A 20,123-nucleotide genomic window follows, 5' to 3' on the forward strand; every position below is an offset into this window, starting at 1 on the left:
GGGGGTCCTTGAAATTAAAATGGTTGAGAATCTTCTCTTATGGCGGTCCCGGGCATATTTTTTCAAATTGGGGTCCGCGGGCTAATAAGTGTCAAGTTGGGGGTCCTTGACATGAAAAAGTTTGAGAACCACTGCTAGAGCAGTGGTTCTCAAACCTTTTAGCTCGAGACCCAAACTATAGTGAAAATAGCCGGAACTACAAGCTCACCACACGTTGCGATGCCGATGCGACGTGTAGTGAGCTTGTAGATCGGATATTTTCACTACTTCTTAATCATTTTAAAGTGTATGGAATTTCTTTGATTTTATTTATCAATTTATTCATGGGATTTTTCTTGTTTTAATCTTTTGAAATAATAATGTATATTGTTTGAATAAACTGTAGGAAACAAAAAAAGATATATATTATTTTACTTGCAACCCATAAAAAATGGGTCTGTGACCCTCAAATGGCCCCGACCCAGTGTTTGGGAAACAGTGCTATAGAGCCCCTATTCTGGGCATGTCATCATAGGCGTACATTCTGCGGAAAAATAGGTGGACATTCTGCGAATACAGCAGATCAATACATCATAAGAAGAAAGGGTTTGCTAAATGAGTTCTATCAAGCTCTTTTCTCTTTGGCTGAACATTTCAGAAGCTGTGTTCTTCAGGCCTGGCAGTAGATCGAACCACCACCACCAAAACAACATAGTTTAACCCTCCAGGGCAGTTTGAAATGACTCAGCTGGTGTGTGCTATAAACTCTCCCCGTCAGTCAGAGAGGCATTCATCATCACAGCACAAACTGGCCCCCGAAGGGATGCTTTTATTTCCACTGAGCACAGCAGAAATATGCATCACAAATCAGCCTCAACCTCACTGGGGGGTTAGAGGTGGTTTACCTACTAAGTTTGGGCTATTTGACACTCTGTGGAGCCTTTCACCACTCATTTCCCTTCTCCTCATCTGGAGTCCCGGAGTGGATTTATCCAGTGCTGCCAGATTTTGTGAGAGAAACAAGCAACCCAGGTCTATGTAAAAAAAAAAAGCAACTAGGGCAGGTCAGTCAAACTGTATTGTCTAATGTTGTTTAATGGTTCTCAAACATTTTCATGTCAAGGACCTCCAAATGAATGTGTAGTGTATTTGGCCACGGACCCCCATCTGAAAACATTTTGTGCCAGGGACCCCCATACATGAATTGTGTTTCAAAAACATTCCACATTAAAAATACATTTGAAAATAGCCTATGTATATAGGGTTAAAGTGGATAAACTGAAGCAAGCCCAAACAAGCAACTACACTTTAGAAACAAGCCCCCCCCCCAAAAAAAAATACAGCCCGCAACTACCAATATTTACAAGTGACGATAAAGCAGAATTGGCAACACTGGATGTATCTGTCTTTAGCCAGTTGTTGACGCGTGTGGCTGTGGGGATCTGGTGTCAGGGCTGTAGTTAGAGGGAGATGTAGATGCAGATTGCAGGGGTCGGGGCGTCCATGCGGACAGCACGGCCCCCACTTGACAAATGCCTCCTCCAGTAGTCACATCCTGAAGCTGTCAGGACGCGCGCCGAGCTTCCTGCGTCGGGGCTGCTCACTCTTGTGTGTACTTAATTTTACTCAGTTAAATTAACGTTCAAGATTTTGCTGTGCACCATGTCCTCCCAGTCCATCTTATAGGACACAAACGCTCTCCAGTTTCTGAGCAGACTCTGACCTGTTGCAGCCTTTTATTTTTTTGGCTGCAACACACAAAAATACCTAAATAACCAGGCAAAGTGCAATTCTCATTTGTATAAAGCTTGAGAAACCGAATATAACAGGGCATCACTTCTCCATTGAACTCAATGTTCTTTTCTGTCACTCTACTTCTTTGAATGGTTTACTCTGTCTATATACTATACCTTAGTCTTTGGTCATTATCACACCTAGTAGTTCTTTTGTACCTTACCTCTATTATATCCCCTCTCTTTGCCTATTAAGGAAATGTGACAAGCTTTAGAAGAGCGTTGGTGCTATACACGAATCCACGGTGCGCTGCCCTGCGCGCCGTCATTGCTGCGGTCTTATGTCCGCGTAGCGTTCAGACCGCAGCAATGGCTGCGCGCAGGGCAGCGCGCCGTGGATTCGTGTATAGTGGTGAGCATAGCTGCCTTCCAGCAGTTGACCCGGGTTCGATTCCCGGCCAACGCACTTTAGTAGAACCTTTAAACCTGTGTTAAACCTTCGAGAAGGTTAATTGTCACTACTCACACAGGTCGAAGCAGTGAAATGCAAGTGTTGCAATGTCTGCAATACTGTACACAACATAACTATAACAATAATGCACTTCAGATTATAAGAAAAATCCCCCCAAGGAATTACTATTTCCTTACTAGCAGCAATAGCAACATCGCTATAACTTTGGATTTGATCTGTAATGTCAAGCCATTTGAACACGGTTGAGTGAGGGTATTTGTTAACATTAACATCTGTGTTGCTGTTGTTGTTTTTTCTGGAGGAGGTTAATAATTAATATTTACCCAGTAAAGCCTTGTCAATGTCAATATCTCTGAACATCCTAGCTAGCATGTAAAAAATATATATACTTTTAACAAGCGACTAGTGAAAATAGCAGATCTACAAGCTCACAACGCGCCGCAATGCGACATGTTGTGAGCTTGAAGATCAGCCATTTTCACTAGTTTGGGTCCCGGGGAGACATCAGATTTCTCTTTTGGGTCTCGAGCTAAACGTTTGGGAACCACTGATATAGCGGAGTCATAACATTCCTTGGTGTGTGTGTGCGTGTGCGTGTGCGTGTGCGTGTGCGCGTGCGCGTGCGCGTGTGCGTGTGCGTGTGCGTGTGCGTGTGCGTGTGTGTGTGCGCGTGTGTGCGTGTGTGTGTGTGCGTGTGTGTCTCTTTGCCAGTGTGTCTGACGTGGTGAAGCTGGTGACCAAGGCAGAGGTTCCTCATCACAAGCACATGCTGGAGCTGGTCCCCTCTTTTGCTGAGGACGAGGACTGCGATGAGGTCCCCCGCATCAGGTACCTGCTCTGATGAGGACTTCAAGTCAATCCAGCATCAAGAAGAATCAACAAGGTTTTATTTGTCACTTACACGCAACAAAATGTTGTTGGCTACTTATCCCGCAAAAAAAGAAAAAGGAAAAGTGTGACATACTAAACGTAATAATATATTAAGTACTATATTGTTTCTCACTATACAGTGAGAAAGCCGAAACCAATCGAATGTGCAATGGAGTCAGGCATATATACATAGAATGAAAGTCAATACCATTCCTTATTTTTGATTTTTGTACCTAAGCTTGCACAAATAAAAATCAACCGCTTCTTTACACCTGTAAATCTGTGTTGTGACAATAAAGTTGATTCTGATTCTAACAAACCTGATGCATGCAGTATAGCAGATCACCACAGAGGGAAAAGTCATGTTCTTGTTGATAGTTGATAGATAGATAGATAGTGTGAATTTGATCATTCTTTGATAATGGTTTGTTTTTCTGTTCTCTACAGTGTTTCTCTTTTTAGCTCAAGACCCAAAAGAGTTTGTATGTCTCACAGTGGCATAAACTAGTGTCTGAAATAGCCCATCTACAAGCTCTCAACACGCCGCGATGCAGCACATTGTGAGCTTGTAGATCTGCTATTTTCACTACTTCTTACAAGTTATTTAAAAGAAAACGTGTTTGGGAAACAGTGCTCTACTTTGTACTGGCAGAGATGTCTTCACTTGCAGATCACCTGTGATCAGTGTGTGTGGAGCAGCGCTCCGCCCTGTGTGGATCATTGTTGTTGAGCTTTGTTATTCATAGCATGATCTGCAGCATCAGCATGTGAAAGGCTGCTCTGGGTTACAATACAAGGGATTGATAGGGATCTCCACACCTTTGTCTCCTCTCCTTCATAGTGTTCTAACAGTGTGATTCAACCATTTGATATTCATCAGATTAGGCCAGTGGCTCCCAAAGTTTTTAGCTTGAGACCCAAAAGAGAAATTTGATGTCTCACCAGGATTATTATTATTTTTTAATTTAGCTCCTACGACTCCTCTCAGTGTTAGTTTGACTCTGAGAGAGTATAAATGGTTCCATTTGCCCTGTCTGTCTCTCTGCCCTGTCCCCACCAAACGGTATGAAATACTTAAACACCATTATACTTCATTGACTGCGGTCCCCCAGGGATCTTTATGTGGTCCCCACCCTTTTTTTCCCTCTACACCGCACATCTGAAAATAGCCGATCTACGAGCCAACAACACGCTAAACGCCAAACCATTACGTCCTTTGTTCTTCAGGGCAATTGGCAAAAAGTAACATCCTGCAAATGTTTACAACTGTATGTGTGTTTTCTCCTCTTGGAAGTGCCATCATAACCTCATTATTCCGTTCATATCAGCTTTTGCCAGTTGGCAGATGCTAAAATTGTGTTTGCAGAACGGTCCTTTGGATTTGCGTGTCGGGTCTTCTCTGTTTATGTTAAGCCAGGCCTAGGACTCCATGGAGACCTGTGCCAAGGCATATGGATTTGATGAGTGAACACTGGATTGGTTTCATGTCTAATTCAGGTCAGACTGACCATGAGAATGATGAGGGCCGGTTGCGGGGAGAATTGTGAACTGGCACAGTAGGGTTTTGGGTGATTTGTGGTGTTTTTTGCATGACGTCACTGTCGGGTGGAAGAAACCTTGTATGTCCAAAACCGTGGAAATAGAATTCTTCAGAAATAGTGAAAATAGCAGATCTGCAAGCTCACAATACGTCGCATTGCATACTTTAGCTTGACATTCTTGTATGATGAAGTAGGGCATTAAATGATGAAAAAAACATCGACATTTTAAATTTGGATACAAGGTTTCTGCCCAAAAGCGACGATAACCAAAATACCAGCCTCCCAGGTTTCAAATGCAACACCAAAGCAGACACACATCCCAGCCTGCCGCATTAATGGCAGCCACTGTTCCTAATAGTTAAGATGGGTACAAATGCAGAGGACAAATTCTACGTATGTGCAAATCTATCTGTGGTAAATACCCCAACAACAACATGGGAAACAATTATTACTTTCATTTGGATCATGTCACTAAGACAAAGGCAGGGAATAACCTACAGCTTTCTGTTGCTGAGCCGGGATCAGGACCCGGTGTGACTGTGGCTTGAGCTTGGGGGCACTCATGTGAACATGCTGTCTTCAGCCCGAGTTTTACACTTATGATGCACACGGGTGTCGTGCAAAAGTATTGAGAGTTTGTAGATTGGCTATTTTCGGTGCGTGCCACGACGCACAGCCGAGTATAACTCAGCAGAAATGAATCCTCATTAGGTATCCAACACACTACAGGGAATCTGAAAATAAAAATGACTAATGCACTTAATTAAACTGTTGTTTTGATTACACTGGGATAAAGGGTTTAATTATGAAGATGTAGTTTTTGTGATAGATTTCTGTTTTGGATACATGTTAATAGCGGTTCAAGTTGCGTTTGTGTGTGTGATCTTTCCCTCTGAGGAGGAACACGATGATGTTAGACCTCTTTCAACCAGTTCCATTCAGCTGTGAATCAGCCACAGCCGGCTTTCATTAGATGTTCTATTACATGCTTCAGAATGACTGTGCTTGTTTCAAAGGCATTGCTATTAGATTCAAGTCTTATTTAGTTGTTCCAATGAAACACCCAGTAAACATGGGTCTTTTGTTGTGTTATCCCTTTAGCTTTAATGTCTTGCTGTATTAAGTGCTGTTTACATTTCTCACTAATGCAATATTTAATCAATGAATCTGAAGCTGGCCGAATCACTATTAGTATGATATCTGCATTTGAACAGTTTTCATATTTAAATTAGTGTAGGGATGCACAACATTGAAATGTTGGCCCATATCTGATAACCCATTATATGAATGGTCAAATTGACCGATATTGAAATACAAGTCTCCTGAAGGGTTTACTTAATATCTGTTATACAGTAACTGTGATTCTGGATGCAGATCTGCACTGCACTGCAAAACAGTACATTCTTATTACCTTATACTTATTAGGAACGCTACACTCTGTTTCCAAGTGTCTCCTTTCACTACTGAAGGAGATGGGCACACATTAGTTCTTATTTTTACTTTAAAAAACATTCAACTTCTAAAGGCAGACCCATTTGAAAGCTTCCCCATAAAACACTGTATCTGCAGCCTTCAGTCATTGCAAAAGGCTTTTTCACCATGCAGCTTAAAATTTATACTAAAAATACACTATAGCAATTATTTTGATATTGGTTCGATACCCATATTGCATTTTTAAGTAAATATTGGTCGATGTGATACGATGAACAATATATCATGCATCCCTATACTGTATACTACAATATGTAATTTGATGAGATGTTAAAAGGTCATTTGTCAGCAGGTGACGAGCTAGTTCCTTTTTAATTATTACACTTCCCCAGCAGTGTTGTCAGACATACCACATTGTCATTAAATAGAAAAAGGTTTTATTTCAACAGCATAGACATTGTAGAAACCAGGAAAATAGAACAGTATTGTACAAATGCGTTGGAAAGGAAATGGTCCGTATATCCGTAAATGACTCAGATATATCCAATGATGTCATTGCATATGATGGGTTGTCGACTGCCAGTCTTCATGAGAGCAGTGAACTTGTGAAAGTCTGTATCCAGCTGGTGCAGGCCCGTGTGGGACTGGTGGAAGAACGGTTTCCACGCCTGGAAGCCCACGGGACAGGACATGCGTTTGGGGGCTTCGTCGGCCCAGCTGACCCTCGTGGAATCCGCCGGCCTCTGTCTCACGTCCACGCCTTTCGACATCCCCGCCAGTCTCTTGCGCATGTTGACCAGGAGGTCTTTAGCCAGGCGTCGGCCCGCGCTGGGCTTGAGCCGCGCCGGCTCCGGACACTCCGGGAGGTCCATCCAGTTCTTTATGAGGTCCGCAAAGCTGTTGTCCCCGAGAACCAAGGGCTGCCTGTTCCTGCTGCGGCTCAGCAACGACGTGGTCCAGTCCTCCGGGTTGCTGGCCTCGAACGAGGTCCAGCGCTCCAGGCAAGCGTCCGAGGTGGATTTGGGCCGGACGCGGCCGGAGGGCCCCCTGTTGGTGCGGAGGCACGCCGAGTTGGAGACCCGGACGTTCCGGGTCCTCCTGAGCACCACGCCCTCGTCGTGCCAGGACGCCTCGGAGTAGCCCGAGTCAAAGTCCAGGCTCTTCTCGCTGCTGGGGGAGGCCTGCGCCAGGCGCTCGTGCCTCTCCTCCTCCTCGTCCTCCTCCTCCAACGGGCTGGCCAGGCAGCACGCCGAGTCGTAGGCACTCGGCTCGCTGGCCTCGGAGACGCGGTGGCGTGCCAGCCGCTCCCGCTGCGCCTTCTGCTGACAGTGGCGCGTCACTGCAAACGTGCTGCGAGGGCACGGCTCGCTCAGCGGCCTGGCGGGTACGCTGATGTGTTTGAGGTCCTGCAGCGATCGCATCATGCACTGCATCTGGTCTCGAAGGCAGTCAGTAGAATCACCGAGACACAGCTTTTAACACACAGGGAGAAAGAGAGAGAGAGAGACAAAGGGTTAGAGACGATAGCAAGGCTTGAATAGGCTCTATGCACAGCAGCATTCACAGGTGTTACCAATGATACTAATGAAGGCTCTGTTCCATTCTGGTCAAACAGAGTCATGGTGTTGACTCACTGGAAACACTCTGCTAAACCAGTGGGTCTCAAAGTGTGAACCAGATACCCTCATGGTTGCTTGAGGGGGTTCCAAATGGACCTTTACGGGTGTGTAACTCTGAGAGTTATGGGGGTCCTTGAAATTAAAAGGTTTGAGAACCACTGTGGACACTACACTAAATGGAACAGAGCCCAATTGCATGCATTGTAGAGGTAACCGTCTTCCACGCCGACATCTCGCCACTCCGACTAGTGGCTTCCGCGTGCGGTTAGGGTTAGGGTGAGGTTTAGGTATAGGGTTCGTTAACGTCGGAAAGGCGACATGTCGGAAAGCCGCCATGTAACCATTGTAGAGACATTTCTGGACTATCAAAATAGTTCCCACTATGAAAGGCATTGAATCTAGCCTTGCGTAGCCAGACGATCGGAGATCTCCGCCCATACTGATATGTCTGGGGAAATCTAAATGTAATTTATACATTTTAAATGTAATAAATTAATTTCATGGGCTTAGACAAAACCAGCGGTACCAAACCTACGCCCACTGCTTTGACTGTCATCTAGTAGCATTAGTTACGTGGTTATTCTTGTACATTTCAGTAGGCAGAGATCTCTGATCGTCTGGCTACACTATGCAGAATCCTGCAAATCGAGGCAGTCCTTTTCTAAAGCCATGCCACAAACCCCCTTGAGGTGTGAACCGTTTCCCAGACCCCAGTGCGTCTCTCTCCTGCACAGGAGGGAAATACGATTTTGTTTTTTACCAGCTGAGGTAACTCTGCTGTAGGCCATATAATAAGTCGAACATTCCTGATGAAACCTCAGAGCAGCTTTATGGCGACTTGGCTGGCCCAGCATGCTCCCATTATCTTACAGCCCAGAGCTCTGACAACAGGATGCACATGTAATCCACGCAAGGGAAGCTGTCGCTGCATCTCGACCATGGAGGGGAAGTTTAAACAAACTACAGCTGATGAATCTCCGAGGAGCTACATCCTCTCTGCTCTAAAATACAGGATGCTGTGGGAATTGGCTGATTATTACCATGGCGGAAGTGACAGCATCATCTTGGAATTATTACACAATGGGAGGTCACACACAAACCCCTGCTTTATGCAGGAATCATGTCCATGATTTTATTTCTTTACCTGAATGTCCCAGGCTACCTATGGTTCCACGCAGTGACGGAAAAAGTACTACATTTTTTTTACTTAAGTAAAAGTAGCAATACCACATTATAAGTTACAAGTAAAAGGCCTGTGTTCAAAATACTCCAGGAAAGTAAAATTACATCACGTAATTTAATTTTTCTTTCTTTCTTTGGAACCCTAGCACTTTAGCAGCCCTATTCTGGGGGGAACAATAGTCAAAAAATAGCTGATCTACAAGCTCACAACCGCTTGTAAATTGTCTATTTTCTGCAAAGAGACATTCGGTGTGGAGGGGTAAAAGAGTGCACCAAGTACAGAGCCAACTCAGGTCAACTTTTACTATAAAGGGTTTAAGTGGTTAATTATTATAAAAGTGCCACTACCACCATAGTGCTAACAGCTTCCTTATAACAGCTTCCACCTTCAAACTGAGCTTCTTCCACCCTGCTGGTTGAGAGCTTTGTCCTATATTGCCTCCACTTCAAACACAAACACTTCTCCATTGTATCACAATTACAGCCAGCTTGTTAGTTCCACATAGCCCACATCCCCCAGTCATTCTAGTTGTGCAGTGGTGTAAAGTAACTAAGTACATGTTCTCAAGTACTGTACTTAAGTACAATTTTTAGGTATGTTTTACTTTAGTGGAATATTTCTAATTTTCAATACTTTCTACATCTCAAGAGGCAAATATTGTTTACTCCACTACAAGTATATGAAAACTTTAGTTGCTAGTTACTTTGCAGATATACCACTTCAGCCTCATATACATTTTGGCCATTTGAATGTAGATCTGCTATTTTCAAAAGATTTGTATACATTTTATACATTTCAAAACTTTGTGAAATGTGACATTCTGCATAATGAGTACTTTCTACTTTTGGTACTTTAAGGACATGATTCTAATACTTCCTACTTTTACTCAAGTACATTTTGAATTCCGGATTTTTACTTGTAACAGAGTGTTTCTACATTGCAGTATTGATACTTTTACTTAAGCAAAACATGTGAGTACTTCTTCCATCACTGCCATTGCATTGACAGAGCATGCTGTTATCACAGCTGTGGAGAGAGGTCAGCTCAGTCATTTGGCTCTGGGGGGAGCTCGAGGGACTCACTCTAAAGTGACTCTAAAGTCATCAGAGATTCTAATCTAATTGCGTTCCTCGGACAGACACAAGGCAATTGATTTACGCAGCTGCACACATACACAAGTGGACACAGGAGGACACTTAATAAAATGACTAGTGCCTTGGCCCTGGCTTAATGGAATCTCGACTGTTTTTGGGACAAAAATAACGGCACGGGTGTTTCAGATTGAAAAGACAAGCTTCAGCATTAAAACCACAGTCCCACCAGAACCAGGTTTGATCTTAATGTGAAAAGTAAATTACATCATTTTACACAGACAAAACAGAATCAAATATGATGTCCTTACAAAAGCTACATGGAAACCACAGTTATAGTTGTTAATGTTTAAAATAAAAACGAACAAATAGGCTATACAATCATAATCACTAAGTCAATGATAATGATTGAACATCGAAGAGCAGTAAAAACTTACCATAGTTTTTTTTTCTTGCGTCGGGAAGCGAAGTCCGAGTTTTCAATGATTCCTGCAAATAAAAGACAATGCAATTATTAACACCAAGTCCATCTATTTACAGTATAATGATCTGCGACGTTATCATCATCAGATAAAGGTCTAGCCTTGGATCACGACTATCATGTATTTTATCCATTTTTACATTTGCATATAAAGTAAAAAGTCAGACTCGATCAAATACATATGATAGTCTTGATCCCATGCTAAGATAGGTTAGTGCCAGACAGTGGTTCTTACATTTCAAGGACCTTCAAGGACTTCACTCTGACAGTATGGCTATACACATGGAACTAAATGGACCCTCACTTACTAGCACTGGTTCCTAAACTTTTTAGCTCAGAAATCAGATCTTAGCCCGGGACCCAAACTAGTGAAAATAGCAGATCACGCGGCGCGAAGCGACGCGTTGTGAGCTTGCAGATCTGCTATTTTCACTACTTCTTAAACATTTATTTTCTAATTTATTTGATTATTGTTATTTTATTCATGACATTCTTTTTGATAAAATAAATAAAACATACATTTGTTTTCAACTCATGCAAATGTGTGAACTTGTGTGGAAATCTTTAAAATATATATTTTTTAAAATAATAACAGTTAATGACAACATTTTAGGAAACAAAAGATAAAGGGAAACAGTGCACTAGAGATAGGTTACTTACATTAGCATTGGTTGCAGTCACAGTGTCCCCCGGGCAAAGAGATCATAATAATTCCAAAAACAATGTGTCGATGTTGTGATCCTCAGCTCAGAGATCAGATACAGTCCTGTCGTCCTGTCTGGTCAGACTGTCTACGGGTCTGCATGCTGGCTCTGATCTGACAGCGCACTTTGTTGATGCCGAGGCTTTGCCTGCAGCCAATCAGCGACCGCGCGTCACAGAGCCAACCAATAGAAAGCCACCTGAAACAGGATACCTTGTTTTAATTACCGTACAGTTGTTGAGGGACAGTGACCGGTGTTGCCATGTCCGCGTGTTATAAGCGACTCTGGGCTTATTTTTCTGTGAAGTTGCTTGTAGTTGCAGGTTGCGTTTTTTTTTATTTTTTGGGGGGCTTGTTTCTAAAGTGTAGTTGCTTATTTGGGCTTGATTCACAATTTTGTAATTATTTTAACCATTGTTTCTCAGATATTTTCATGTCATGGACCCCCAAATGAATATGTATTTGTCCCTATAACCCCCATCTGAAAATGTTTTGTGCCAGGGAGCCCCGTGACAGATTTGGGTTGTCAGAATGTTAAAAAAAAAATCTTCCAAATCTTCCACAAGCTCAGAGGGTTAAAGTGCTCATGTGGCTCATAATATTTGCTTCTTTTGGGCTTGCTTTCCTAGACCTGGTTGCTTATTTCTCTCACACACTCTCGCAGCTGGCTTCTCCCTCCTTTTAGAATCATATTTTATTTGCGTTATTTTCTTACTACGCTTTTGCGCAAAGTGTGGTATTGTTTTTTATTTTAATTTTTAATTGTTGTGCTATTATCTGAATTATTGGAGAGAGAAAAAAAACATCCCAAAATAAATCAATAAATATTATAAATAAATCAATACAAATGTCTTTGCTTAGAGTAGACTTATACAAAAACAAAAAAAAATAGAATTATTACCTAACGACCCAAGCATTTGAAGACCAAAACTTTACCCTTTACTGAGCTAATGGATCTTAATGTATGAGTTTAGATATGATTGTTATGTTTTGATTTGACAAATCTGACTGTTGATGGAAATGCAATGGCCATTACATCCACTTCTACGATTACGTTGTGTCGCCACCTTGTGGCTCTTTTCTTTTCCTTTCTTGGATTGGACTGTAAAATACATGGTATCTGGAGGTGCTATTTTCAAAATGTTTGAACTTGTGAAATGGGACATTCTGCACAATGAATGAGTACTTTTACTTTTGGTACTTTAAGTATATTTTGGTGCTTTACTCAAGTACATTTTGAATACGGACTTGTAACAGAGTATATCTACTGCGATATTGATACTTTTACTTAAAACATGTCAGTACTTCTTCCATCACTGCTGTGCTGGAGGTCCTCTCTGTCTATTCTCCAAACCAGATTCTTAACTTTAAAATGTTTAGTCAAGGGCACCCAGTTTGGTATGCATTAGGCCATAGATCGCAGTTTGATAAGATTTTGATGTCTGAGACCTTAAACTAAGACATGTTTTATTTGGTCTTGATATGGTCTGTCATTTGGTCCAGAATTCCGTTGTCTATGTATGCTACTGTATATATAGAGATAACAATACAACTATGATAAAAAAAAAAATAGCCATTCTTGTATGACCTCTAGTTGTATCTATTTGTATATTGTATGGTGAAGATAGCTGTGGCCCCCCTGGAAACCCCTCAAGGACCCCTGGGATCAGCAAGGACAGCAGCAAGATTTGTGATCTGTTGTGACAAGAGAGGTTATCCAAGGAAAGGACGACTAACCATTGTGTTTTCCTGCACTATACCGGACCTCAGACATGGACCTACTGTACCTACTGTACAAAATTACACACACAGTAAGCAAATGTTTTAGCTCTTTAAATGTGTCCCATCTTGTTGATATAATTATAGTGTTTATTCAAGTAATGACTATAAGTGTTTTGACATGGCAGTGGTCAAAGGCAGATGAAGAGGCATGGTGGCTACCGTTAAAGTTTGTTGCACATTTTAATGCTTTTGATGATATAAATGAACTGTAATTTTAGCTGGTAAATATTGTATCAACGAATGTGCCAAAGCCTGCCACCTCATCCTTAATACACCATATGGGACCCTCATATTTCGCCCAGTTCAAGCCCACGCCCACTTGGTACCCAAGTAGCCCGCATTGAAACCATATGGGTCCCACATGGGTGTGCTGGCGGGGTTATGAGTTCTGTTATATGATTTGTTTTGTATTTTGTTTTATTTTATGGACGGTACTATAATGTTTTGTTTGTTTAAGTGTCTCACAACTCCTTGTGAGTGGTCCTCAACTATTTTACTCTGGTACAGTATATGTGTATTTTGTATTCCAATATGTGTGTGCCACTTTAATAAAGATATAAATCTATCTATATATATATTGTTTCAAAAAGCTTTATATCAAAAGGCTTTATATCAAGCTACCGCTACCCTCACCTACATGTAGGCCTATAACTATTTCTAACAGCCAGTTTTTCCAAGTGGCAATGTGACACAGCTCTGTTTACACAATGCCCTCCAACTGTACATTCTATTTTTCTTAAATTATTGTGTTTTTGACACTTGCTTTGGCAATGCAAACATTCTTTTCTCATGCCTGTAAAGCTCTGAAATTTGAATTGGGTCCCCAGACTCCACATATAGAGAACCACTGCTCCAAACTGTGTGTGTTTTTATATCCTTATGTAGCCTATTGTTGTGCCAATGCCTAGCACCATTGTATTCTTTTTTTTTTTTATTAAGTGGGCGATTTGCAATGCAAATATTCCACCGAACTGGTGTCATGGCATTTGCATTATGGTGGACCATTCAAGAACTTGAATGCATGCGAAGTTGGTCTCATTTGAAGAATCTCCACATTCCTGTTAACACCTCAGATAAAAAGGACAGCATCTGTATAGATTGCTCTGTTTCGCATGTCCATTGAGGGATTAGAGCAAGGTTGTTTTGCCAATAATTGATCAATTTTCCTTCCTTCCTCTCTTCCAAATGGTTAGGTACCAGTATAACCACTTATACCATACTTCAGTGACCGGGGTCCCACAATTCTTTTTTGCCTTTACACCCGATTCCCAAATTGTGGGCTGGGGCCCACTGGTGGGCCACAAGGGCATTGCAAGTGGGCCCCCCAAAATCCATCATTGGCAAAACAAGTTTTAATGATCCAACCAGGACATTTTTCCAACTTTTACCTGACTCTTGCACCTTTATCTGATCTTTCACTGAAGACCGTGCAAGAGACCACAGACAGTATGTACCATGGTGGAGCAGTGGTTAAGATTCAGGCTTTGCATACTGAAGGTCCTGAGTTCAAATCCTGCAGGGACATTTTTCTAACTTTTACCTGGGGCTTTTACCTTTATCTAATCTTTATGAAAATTCCAAGCAAGTCAATAGAACAGGAGAGAACCTCTGTGGTGAAGGGGTTTAGATACAGGACTTGGAACTAGAAGGTTCCCGGTTCAAATCCAACCAGCACAGTTTTCCAACTTTTACCTGACTCTTGCACCGTTATCTGATCTTTCACTAAAGAGCGTGCAAGAGACCCAGGAAAGTATGAACCATGGTGGAGCAGTGGTGAAGATACAGGCCTTACATACAGAAGGTCCTGAGTTCCAATCCTGCAGGCACATCTTTCCAACTTTTACCTGGGGCTTTTACCTTTATCTAAACTTTCACTGAAGATCACGCAAGTGCACAGCATAAGTATGAACTATTGTGGTGCAGTCGTTTATGTGACAGGGGGAAAAACGGAGTATTATTATTATTTTTCGTTATTTATTTATTGTATAATTTTTCATCTCTTAACCCCTTTTTAAGCCTATATTATTGATGATCCGAAATGTATTGTGTGCTTTTATTGTTGGACAATGTTTTCCCCCGGTCCCCAAGCCACTTAAGCCCCAATGATTGACACTGACAGCAAACAGGTGAGCCGCTGACAGAGACTTGGGCGTGGTTCCCACTGCCCTATCCCATAGTAGGCGACGTCACCAGCGGCCAATGGAGAGTGAGGAGGGCGCGGTGAGCGGTGCGAGAATGAGAGCCGCGCGCATTCAAAAAGCAGAGAGCGGAGAGGAAGGTTGAGCAGTGTATTGAGAGCTGGGGAGAAGCCGAGTGTGAACAGGGACAAAGGCCAGTGCATTGGGGCAGTAAGAGGGACCAAGGGCGAGTACTCACAAAGCCGAGACGCAGTGTGGACGAGGAACCCTGCGAGAGACCAGAGCATACAGAGGAGGAGATGAGCCTGGAAAGCAGTGAATTCAACAAATGACCGAGAGATCGAGCGGAGCGGGGCTTGGAGCGAGCTGAGAACGACGGGGTGGCTACAGTGTTGCACGCGCAACCAACGCAGCGGCAGGTTTATACCTGCCGTCGTTGTAAGTACCACCATATGCAACACTAGCCTGTGTAAACCTACTGAGTTAGCCTCGCAGTATATTATCTGGGAACAGATGAACTGGCCACTGCTTTTGTGTGATTACAGAATGAAGACGCTGATGTGGAACTAGAAGATTAACTGAAGATTACCTGCTCGGTCCCTCCCCACTGACACCCCCCAATTGCACTCAGTATACGGCCTTTATTTATTTATTATAGCATAAAAGCATCTTAACAGCATTTTGCACTTTACTTACCGTTAAGTCATTGTTGCGCTCTGTTATTTTGCACAAATTTGCTATAATTTGCACAGTCCTGTTCTCCCTTTGTATTTCATTTTAGTTAGTTATTTGGCGCCATAGGTTTATTTTAGGATTTCATTGTTTTCTTTCGTATTTGTATTTTAAGGCACAGAGGCCTCTTGTAACCAGGGTATTTCTTAATAAATGTATATTCACCCTTTTTAGCCATTTTGTCAGCGTCCATTTTCTCCTGGGTTTTTAAGTGTTGTTTTCAAAATTAAGTCTAAGTACTTACCTGGTTTTAACTCGAACCTGTGTACAGCCTGAAATAGAAAAGTATTAGAGGAGGAGTTCTTAGGCTCCTATACCAAACCTGAGTGGCGTAGTCTGCAAATATTGGATCCTCTGGTTTCACAATAATTATGCACCCCGCACTTTAATGTGCACCTTATATTTTATTGTTGTGAACCACTGTGATTTAATTGTAAGGATTTAAGAGTGTCATCAAATTGACAAGTCAAACGTGACCAGTTGGCCACCGTCACATTTAGATACAGGGCTTGTAACCAGAAGGATCCCGGTTCAATTCCAGCCAGATCTTTTTTCCAACTTTTACCTGGCGCTTTTACCTTTATCTAATTTTTCAGTGAATAGCACGCAAGTGAACATGATAAGTAAGAACCACTGCGTCAATCTCAAGCATACATGTCCACAGTAAGGTGGAATTTTTAAATTGTGAATCAAGTTTATAGGTTAAAGTAGCCACCCCCCTGACAAAAACGCCAGGGTGGTGTGTTTAGGTTTGGAACACAGTTCTTATATGACGTGATCTAAGATTCCCAAATGGGGATTTCAACACAAAAAATAAAGCCAAGACCCCTGGAACAGCGCCCTCTACTGGCCCTCTACTGGCAGTGACGTCAGACTTCGGTGCTCTATCCATTGCCATTGACAATGCGGCAATGGACATCTAAAGGCAGGCTTACAACTACATATTTACGCTTAGTAACCTCATTCATACTTTAAAATGTTCATCTTACTGTGGACATGTTTGCCTGAATAGGAATCTTTGAAATGTTTAATAGTTTTTGAATTATACTACTTTAAAAGTTCAGAGATTTATAATGGAGGTCGATGGGCGATTTTGGGGCCTCAAAAAAACACTTTATCCTAGAAACTCCATTCACAGTTCAAAACTTCCACCCTACTGTGGACATGCATGCTTGAGATTTTTTCTTTGAAATCATTTGTAGTTTTGGAGTTATTTAACTTTAAGCGCCCAATGCATTGTCAATGCGGCAATGGACATTTAAAGGCAGGCTTACAACTACATACTTACGCCTAGTAACCTCATTCATACTTTAAAATGTTCATCTTACTGTGGACATGTTTGCCTGAAACGGAATCTTTGAAATGTTGCATCGTTTTAGAATTGTACTCCTTTAAAAGTTCAGAGATTTATAATGGAGGCGGATGGAAGGTTTTGGGACCTCAAAAAAACACTTTCACCTAGAAACTCCATTCACGGTTCAAAAATTCCACCTTACTGTGGACATGCATCCTTGAGATGTTTTACTTTGAAATGATTTGTAGTTTTTGAAATATTTAACTTTAAGCGCCCAATGCATTGTCAATGGATATTTAAAGGGAAAAGGGCACAGACTTTGCGAGGCTAAGTTAACAGAACAAGTCAGAACCTCTGTGGTGCAGTAGTTTAGATACAGGACTTGCAACCAGAAGATTACCGGTTCAAATCCAATCAGGACAGGTTTCCAACCGTTACCCGACTCTTGCACCTTTATCTGATCTTTCAGTGAAGAGCGTGCAAGAGACCATAGAAAGTATGTACCATGGTGGAGCAGTGGTTAAGATTCAGGCCTTGCACACAGATGGTCCTGAGTTCAAAACCAGCAAGGACATATTTCCAACTTTTACCTGGGGCTTCTTTTACCTTTATCTAATCTTTTAATGAATGCCACGCAAGTTAACAGAATAATAAGAACCTCTGTGGTGCAGTGGTTTAGATACAGGGCTTGCAACCAGAAGGTTCCCGGTTCAAATTCAACCAGGACATTTTCCCAACTTTTATCTGACTCTTGTGGTCTATATCTAATCTTTCAGTGAACAGCCTGCAAGAGACCAGATAAACTATGAACCATGGAGGAGCAGTGGATAGAATACAGGCCTTGCACACAGAAGGTTTTGAGTTCAAAACCAGCAAGGAATATTTTCCAACTTTTACGTGGCTGTTTCACCTTTATCTAACCTTTCAATCAATAAGACGCAAGTGAATAAAGTCAGTAAAAATCACTGTGGTGTAGTGGTTAAGATACAAGCCTTACAACCGGAAGGTTCCCAGTTCAAATCCAACTAGGACATTTTTCCAACTTTTACCTGACTCTTGCACCTTCAAATCCCACACATGCTGATTTGCCATTTCCAGGATTTGAGTCTTGAGTCCCAAGACTCAAGACCCAAAAGAGTCTTGAGTCGAACAAATTACTCCCGCGGAGACTTCAAATTTCTCTTTTGGGCCTTGAGTCCCAAGACTCAAGGCCCAAAAGAGAAATTTGATGTCTCCACGGGAGTAATTGGTTCGACTCAAGACCCAAAAGAAGGTGAACTGACTGTAATGATTCAAAATGTCATATATAGAATAGAAACCCCATTCAAACTTTAAAATGTTCATCTTACTGTGGACATGTTTGCCTGAAAGGGAATCTTTGAAATGTTTAATAGTTTTAGAATTGTACTCCTTTAAAAGTTCAGAGATTTATAATGGAGGTCGATGGACGAATTTGGGACCTCAAAAAAACACTTTCACCTAGAAACTCCATTCACAGTCCAAAAATTCCCCATTACTGTGGACATGCATCCTTGAGATGTTTTACCTTGTATAGATTTGTAGTTTTTGAAATATTTAACTTTAAGCGCCTAATGCATTGTCAATGGCAATGGATATTTAAAGGGAAAAGGGTACAAAGTTTTCCAGGCTAAGTTAACAGAACAAGTCAGAACCTCTGTGGTGCAGTGGTTTAGTTACAGGACCTGCAACCAGAAGGTTACCAGTTCAAATCCAACCAGGACAGGTTTCCAACAAATACCTGACTCTTGCACCTTTATCTGATCTTTCACTGAAGAGCGTGTAAGACACCATAGAAAGTATGTGCCATGATGGAGCAGTGGTTAAGATTCAGGCCTTACACACTGAAGGTCCTGAGTTCAAATCTCGCAAGGACATCTTTCTAACTTTTACCTGGGGCTTTTACCTTTATATAATCTTTCAGACAATTTCCACGCAAGTCAACAGAACATGTAAGGACCTCTGTGGTGCAGTGGTTTAGATACAGGACTTGCAACCAGAAGATTCCTGGTTCAAATCCAACTGGAACACTTTTTTTTTCTTTCCCAAGACTCAAGACCCAAAAGAGTCTTGAGTCGAACCAATTACTCCCGCGGAGACATCAAATTTCTCTTTTGGGCCTTGAGTCCCAAGACTCAAGGCCCAAAAGAGAAATTTGATGTCTCCGCGGGAGTAATTGGTTCGACTCAAGACCCAAAAGAAGGTGAACTGACTGTAATGATTCAAAATGTCATATATAGAATAGAAACCCCATTCAAACTTTAAAATGTTCATCTTACTGTGGACATGTTTGCCTGAAAGGGAATCTTTGAAATGTTTAATAGTTTTAGAATTGTACTCCTTTAAAAGTTCAGAGATTTATAATGGAGGTCGATGGACGAATTTGGGACCTCAAAAAAACACTTTCACCTAGAAACTCCATTCACAGTTCAAAAATTCCACCTTACTGTGGACATGCATGCTTGAGATTTTTTCTTTTGAAATCATTTGTAGTTTTGGAGATATTTAACTTTAAGCGCCCCATTCATTGTCGATGCGGCAATGGACATTTAAAGGCAGGCTTACAACTACATACTTACGTCTAGTAACCTCATTCATACTTTAAAATGTTGATCTTACTCTGGACATGTTTGCCTGAAAAGGAATCTTTGAAATGGTGCATAGTGATAGAATTGTACTCCTTTAAAAGTTCAGAGATTTAGAATGGAGGCGGATGGAAGGTTAGGGTTAGGGTATAGGGACCTCAAAAAAACACGTTCACCAGGAAACTCCATTCACAGTTCAAAAATTCCACCTTACTGTGGACATGCATGCTTGAGATTTTTTCTTTTGAAATCATTTGTAGTTTTGGAGATATTTAACTTTAAGCGCCCCATTCATTGTCGATGCGGCAATGGACATTTAAAGGCAGGCTTACAACTACATACTTACGTCTAGTAACCTCATTCATACTTTAAAATGTTGATCTTACTCTGGACATGTTTGCCTGAAAAGGAATCTTTGAAATGTTGCATAGTTTTAGAATTGTACTCCTTTAAAAGTTCAGAGATTTAGAA

At 41.7% G+C, this 20,123-nt stretch overlaps 3 protein-coding genes across 4 annotated transcripts in view; 1 reads left to right on the top strand and 2 right to left on the bottom strand.

Moving 5' to 3' along the window:
* uba7 (ubiquitin-like modifier activating enzyme 7) overlaps positions 1 to 4,723 on the top strand; it is a 137,454-nt gene extending 132,731 nt beyond the window's left edge. For both annotated transcript variants that reach the window (XM_084063398.1, XM_084063399.1), the window contains exon 24: positions 2,896 to 4,723. In XM_084063398.1, coding sequence (XP_083919524.1) covers positions 2,896 to 3,025 — 130 coding nt within the window. In that variant the 3' untranslated portion in view covers positions 3,026 to 4,723. The remainder of the gene's footprint in view (positions 1 to 2,895) is intronic.
* The window catches only part of slc38a3b (solute carrier family 38 member 3b), a 271,863-nt gene that overhangs the window by 37,464 nt on the left and 214,276 nt on the right, over positions 1 to 20,123 (bottom strand). The gene's annotated exons all lie outside the window — the stretch shown is intronic.
* Positions 6,482 to 11,234, bottom strand: inka1b (inka box actin regulator 1b). Its single transcript, XM_084063643.1, has 3 exons — positions 11,061 to 11,234; positions 10,357 to 10,408; positions 6,482 to 7,498 (listed from the first exon to the last, which is right to left on the bottom strand). The coding sequence occupies exons 2-3, from the start codon at positions 10,357 to 10,359 to the stop codon at positions 6,560 to 6,562; spliced, it is 942 nt and encodes a 313-aa protein (XP_083919769.1). The 5' UTR covers positions 10,360 to 10,408; positions 11,061 to 11,234; the 3' UTR covers positions 6,482 to 6,559.

The sequence above is a fragment of the Gymnoscopelus microlampas genome (assembly GCF_963454915.1).
Source record: "Gymnoscopelus microlampas genome assembly, chromosome: 7".
NCBI lineage: Eukaryota > Metazoa > Chordata > Actinopteri > Myctophiformes > Myctophidae > Gymnoscopelus > Gymnoscopelus microlampas.